This window comes from Lemur catta, chromosome 7, assembly GCF_020740605.2.
Source record: "Lemur catta isolate mLemCat1 chromosome 7, mLemCat1.pri, whole genome shotgun sequence".
Taxonomy (NCBI): domain Eukaryota; kingdom Metazoa; phylum Chordata; class Mammalia; order Primates; family Lemuridae; genus Lemur; species Lemur catta.
The window spans coordinates 96,340,680-96,346,622 of NC_059134.1; the positions used below are offsets into that span (position 1 = coordinate 96,340,680).

The 5,943-nt window shown below is 37.8% G+C and overlaps 1 protein-coding gene across 1 annotated transcript; it reads right to left on the reverse strand.

Moving 5' to 3' along the window:
• Positions 1-873: 873 nt before the first annotated feature.
• On the reverse strand, positions 874-5,041 carry LOC123642134 (olfactory receptor 1002-like). Its single transcript, XM_045557044.1, has 3 exons — positions 4,754-5,041; positions 4,087-4,606; positions 874-929 (listed from the first exon to the last, which is right to left on the reverse strand). Exons 1-3 carry the CDS (start codon positions 5,021-5,023, stop codon positions 874-876), a joined length of 846 nt encoding a protein of 281 aa, XP_045413000.1. The 5' UTR covers positions 5,024-5,041.
• Between the last annotated feature and the right edge of the window lie 902 nt (positions 5,042-5,943).

The window sequence follows — 5,943 nt, forward strand, 5'->3', positions numbered from 1 at the left end:
CAAGAACACATATCCTTAAACATTATGCTAAACATGTTTTACAAGGACTTTTTTAGCTCTGGTTTTTCTATTTCTTGTTTTCTGAATGAATTAATTATAACAATAGCAAACGCTTATTGAAAACTTGGTATTTGATAATGCACTAAGATTTTTACTCTAAGTTCCTTCATGTAATCATTGTTATAATTCCATGAAGTAGATAGTTATCATTTCCATTGTATGCACCATGAAACTAAGTCTTAGATTAGTTGATTTCTGACCTCTTTGTTTGTGGTGGCCCAATCTTAGTTTATCTTCCTGCAGTAACTGATACTAATATGCTACAAGTTGTGTAAGAATGGTACCTGCCAAATATATAGATAGATAGATAGATTTTTATTTATTTTTTTGAAGAATGTGTCAGGCATTATAGGGAGTGGAGATAAAGTGCTTATTCCAGTATAGGTCCCGGCCTCAAGAAGAATTCTACGTAGTACAGAACTGTGCCTTGTAATATCATTTTCATTTTTGTTTTTGTTTTAAGACACTGAGTTTCACTCTGTCACCCTGGCTGAAGTGCAATGACTCAATCACCGCTCACCGTATCTTCTACTTCCTGGGCTCAAGTGATTCTCCCACCTCTTTAGAGATCATCCAGTGTCTCTACCAGTGTCACAGCACAATGAAGAATGCTCCAGATCACAATCTCAGGCTGAAGGAGGAGGAGAGACTCTTTTCCTTTCAAAGAGCTCCCGTACCTCTCCAAACCTCTGTATTTATTGCAGAGAAAGGCATTCAAGGTCAAAGCAAAGAACATACAGAGAGGATGTTTGGAAAGAACATATAGATAAAAATCCCCAGTGCCAGTAAACACAATATTCTAAAGAAATCTAGTTAGTGATATGCAACATATCCATATTTATCTTGGGATTCCTTGTGACTCCTTAAGGCTATAAAGAAAAGGGCAAGGATCCAACATCAGTCACACTCCCATGCATTCCAAAGCCTGCTGTATGCAGCTGGCTGATAAACGTTCATGTCCCAAGTCCTGTTTGCAGGACTGCCAGATTTCCACCTTTCTCACAGTCCCTTTACACAGGTCTCTATGCCTTTTCTAATATCCTCTACAACCTCAGCCTCCCCAGTAGCTAAGACTACAGGCACACGCCACCATGCCCTGGTAATTTTTCTTTTGTACCGACAGGGTCCTGCTATGTTGCCCAACTGGTCTTAAACTCCTAGGCTTATGTGATCCTCCTGCCTCAGCCTCCCAAAGTACTGGAATTACGGGCATAAGCCAACATGCCCAACTATTATATATACTTGTGATGTCTAAAATGAGAGAGGTCTGGCTAAAACATCAAGGAGTCACCCATGAATGTTATTACTATATGTGCATTTAAGTGTTGATCAGTTAAAACCAATTTGATGGTGAGTACATATAGTGCTTGTTTTTCCATTCTTGTGATACTTGACTTTGAAGAATGGATTCCAGCTCTGTCCAGGATAATACAAGAGGTGCTAGATCACCATTGTTTTTTGTGGCTGAGTAGAACTCCATGGTATACATATACCACATTTTATTAATCCATTCATGTATTGATGAGCACTTAGGTTGTTTCCATATTAGCAATTGTGAATTGTGCTGCTATAAATATTTTAGTGCATATGTCTTTTTTATAGAATGTCTTTTGTTCTTTTGGGTAGATGCCCAGTAATGGAATTGCTGGATCAAACGGTAGTTCTACTTGTAGCTCTTTGAGGTATCTCCATATGACTTTCCACAGAGGTTGCACTAGTTTGCAGTCTCACCAGCAGTATAGGAATGTTCCTATCTCTCTGCATCAAAGCCAACGTTTATTGTTTTGGGACTTTTTGATAAAGGCCATTCTTACTGGAGATAAGTGATATCTCACCCGTCATTTTGATTTGCATTTCCCTGATGATTAGAGATGTTGAGCATTTTTTCATATGTTTGTTGGCCATTAGTCTATCTTATTTTGAAAAGTCTCTGTTCATGTCCTTTGTCCACTTTTTGATACAGTTGTTTGATTTTTTTCTAGCTGATTTTCCTGAGTTCTATATAGATTCTAGTTATTATCAGTCCTTTATTATATCTATAACATGTGGATATTTTCTCCCATTCTGTAGGTTGTCTGTTTGCTCTCATGGTAGTTTCCTTGGCTGTACAGAAGCTTTTTAATTAGATCAGGTCCCATTTATTTATTTTTTTTGTTGCTGTGATTGCCTTTGGGGTCTTCTTCATAAATTCCTTGCCTAGACCAATGTCTGTAAGAGTTTTTCCAACATTTTCTTCTAGAATTCTTATAGTTTCATGCCTTAGGTTTAAGTCTGTTATCCACCATTAGTTTATTTGTGTGAGAGATGAAAGGTGAGAATCCTGTTTCAATCTTCTACATGTGGCTATCCAATTTTCCCAGCACCAGTTATTGAATAAGGATTCTTTTCCCCAGTGTATGTTTTTGTCTGCTTTGTCAAAGATTAGATGACTATATGAGGATGGTTTTATATCTGAGTTCTCAGTTCTGTCGCATTGGTCTATGTCTCTGTTCTTGTGCCAGTACCATGCTGTTTTAGTTACTATAGCCTTGTAGTATAGCTTGAAGTGTGGTAAAGTGATGCCTCACAATATTTTCTTTTTGTTTAAGATTGCTTTTGCCATACAGGGTCTTCTCTAGTTCCATATGAAGTGTAGAACTCTTTTTTGTAGATCTGTGAAAAATGATGTTGGTAATTTAACAGGGATTGCATTGAATCTGTAGATCACTTTGGGTAGTATAGACATTTTAACAATGTTGATTCTGCCAACCCATTGAGCATAATATGGTTTTCCACCTGTTTATGTCCTCTTCTGTTTCCTTCCGCAGCATTTTGTAGTTCTCCCTGTAGAGGTCTTTTACCTCCTTAGTTAAATACATTCCCAAGTGTTTTATTTTCTTTGTTGCTATTGTGAAGGATATTGAGACTTTGATTTTGTTGTCAGTTTGACTATTGTTGGTGTATAGGGTTGCTACTGATTCTGTACATTGATTTTGTAACCTGAGACTTTGCTGAATTTGTTTATCAATTCCAGTAGTTTCACGGCAGAAAGAAAACTACAGGCCAATATCCCTTATGAATATAGATGCAAAAATTCTCAAAAAAATCCTAGAAAACTGAATTCAGGTGCTTATCAAAAAAATAATCTATCAGGACCAAGTGGGCTTCATCCCAGAGATGCAGGGATGGTTCAACATATGCAAATCTATAAATGTATTTCACTACATAAATAGAAGCAAAAACAAAGACAATATGATCCTCTCAATACATGCAGAAAAAGCATTTTGCAAAATTCAGCACCCTTTTAAGAACATTTAACAAAATAGGTATGGACGGAACTTACCTAAAAGTGATACAAGCCATATATGACAAACCCACAGCCAACATCATCCTGAATGGGGAAAAATTGAAAGCATTCCAACTTAGGACTGAAACCAGACAAGGTTGCTCTCTATCACTGCTTCTATTCAACATAGTGCTGGAAGTCCTAGCCAGAGCAGACAAGAGAAGGAAATCAAGGGCATCCAAATGGGGGCAGAAGAGGTCAAACTATTGCTCTTGGTCGACAATATGATCTTATATCTAGAAAACTCCAAAGATTCTGCCATGAGACTACAGGAATTGTAACAGTTTATATTTTAAAAGATTCAAGGCTAAAGTCTCATGAAATTAAGGAAACCCAGCAATCCATAATCCAAAACTGAGGTACTACTATTAACTTCACTGGTTATAATTTTTCCACTTACTCAGAATTTTTAAAAGAACCTCTTATTTCTTAGTGACCAAACTTGAGAATATTTTCTAAATTTCAGGGTTTCTATAATCCACCCATCTCTGTTTAATGTTCCAAATCTCATTTCTGCTGGATGAGAAAATCAAAATGATAAAATTTCTCCTGAAGACTTTATGTGACCTACCAGTGATACACAGTAATAAAGAGTGAATTGCAACTTAAATGTAGGTCTTCCATCTCTCAGTGTGGTGTCCTTGCTTCTATATGTTGATATTTCTCAATCTGCAGTACAATTGGTATCCTGGGTCACCTACCTCTAAGAAACTTCTTCCTTTCAATCTTTCTTCTGAATGAATCTTTGACGTCCTTATTTCTCAGGCTGTAGATAAGTGGGTTCAACATGGGGATCACTGCTGTGTAGAACAAGGAAACCACTTTGTTGATGTCCAGAGAGAAACTAGAGCTTGGATGTACATAGATAAAGAAGAGTGTTCCATAAAGGATGGAGACAGCTGTCAGGTGGGAAGAGCAAGTAGAAAAGGCTTTGCGCCTCCCATCAGCAGAGCGGATCCTGAGGATGGCCATGACAATGTTAATGTAGGAGACCAAGATAATCACACCACTGAGCACTCCCAGGGCTCCAGCAAAAATGAAAAGCAAAAATTTATTTACATGGGTGTCTGCACATGCCAGGGAGAGAACAGGAAGCAGGTCACAGAAGAAGTGATTGATGATATTTGGACCGCAATAGGGTAGGCGGAAGGCGAAAGTCGTATGAGTCAAGGTGCTAATAAGGCCCATGGCATAAGGTCCCACCACCAGCTGCACACAGACCTGCTGGGACATAATGAGTGTGTACAACAAGGGCTTACAGATGGCCATATACCGGTCATATGCCATGGCAGCAAGAAGGTAACATTCAGTTACTACAAAATGACAAAAAAAACATAACTGGACAGCACAACCAAAGAAAGAGATTACTTTTTTGTCCGTGAAGATATCAGTCAACATCTTGGGACCTGTGACAGAAGAGGAGCAGACATCCACAAAGGACAAGTGGCTGAGAAAAAAGTACATGGGGGTGTGGAGTCGGGAATCCATCCAAATGAGAGTGATCATCCCCAAGTTCCCCAGAAGGGTGACAAGATAAACAAAGAGAAACACCAGAAATAATACAACCTGGTACTGGAAGTGATTTGTTAATCCCACGAAAAAAAATTCAGTGACCAAAGTTTGATTTCTGTAAGCCATTTCTCTGATTCAATCTGTTATGAGAAAGACAAAGAATTTTTCTATGCAATGCATTCATAATTAAAGGCTACTTAGTTTCACATCTGAATTTAACTTTTATGCTTTTTTAAAGTTACATAGCAAAGGCTGACAGCCAAGTCTTGAGTTCTACTTCTGGTGGTCCTGCTAACTCTCTGGTAACCATCTGGATCATACTGAGTTGTTCTCTAAACCAAACTGAGCACTTCAGTTTCTTCCTTGGTCAAAAGAGGATTTTTGTACAGAATCAGAATTTTAGACCTAGAATTGAACTTTGGAGATCATCAAAGGCAAGTCTTCTTAACTGTGCCAGCTTACCTTTCTAAAGACACCTGTCTGTGAACCAAGAGTGTTTTCAGAAACATTTCATAGAAAAAGGAATTATGTAAATTCGATGAATTCAGGCTGATACTTATCCTCACTCCAGGTTAATAGTAAACCACTGTTAAGACTGTAACTTCCTCCTTAATTCACTTAGATACTATAGCAACAGTTAGTTATATTGTCTATGAGAAAGGAGGGAAGGCTGAAACAAAGAGACCTTGGCTTTGGAATAGAAATCAAAAACTCAACAATATCTTGTTTGTGACTCTTCCTCAGATCTGCCTGCATTCCCTCACACCATGGGTGTATATACTCATTAATCCATTCATTCTCCATTGAGTTTTTATATCCATCAAAGTGAGGACAATTTCTCAAATATTGAGCAGGTTCTGTGACCCATTCAGTTTTCCAGGTGCTTGGGAAAGAAAGACAAATATTGCAAGAAAGAAAAGAGGCACTCCTGGCCACTCATCCCAGACAAGTGAAAACATAGGTTCACACAAAAACATATACAAGATTGTTCATAGTAGCTTTATTTATAATAGTCCAAAATTTGAATTAAAAGTTCCTAAAATAGG

Bases quoted from the DNA above. Each gene is read 5' to 3' on its own strand.
- LOC123642134 (XM_045557044.1), bottom strand. From the start codon at position 5,023: ATGGCTTACAGAAATCAAACTTTGGTCACTGAATTTTTTTTCGTGGGA. The intron at 4,607-4,753 runs GTAATCTCTTTC...ATGTCCCAGCAG, and splicing joins ATATCTTCACGGACAAAAAA to GTCTGTGTGCAGCTGGTGGT. The intron at 930-4,086 runs GTAGGTGACCCA...TTTTCTTTATAG, and splicing joins AAGGAAGAAGTTTCTTAGAG to CCTTAAGGAGTCACAAGGAA.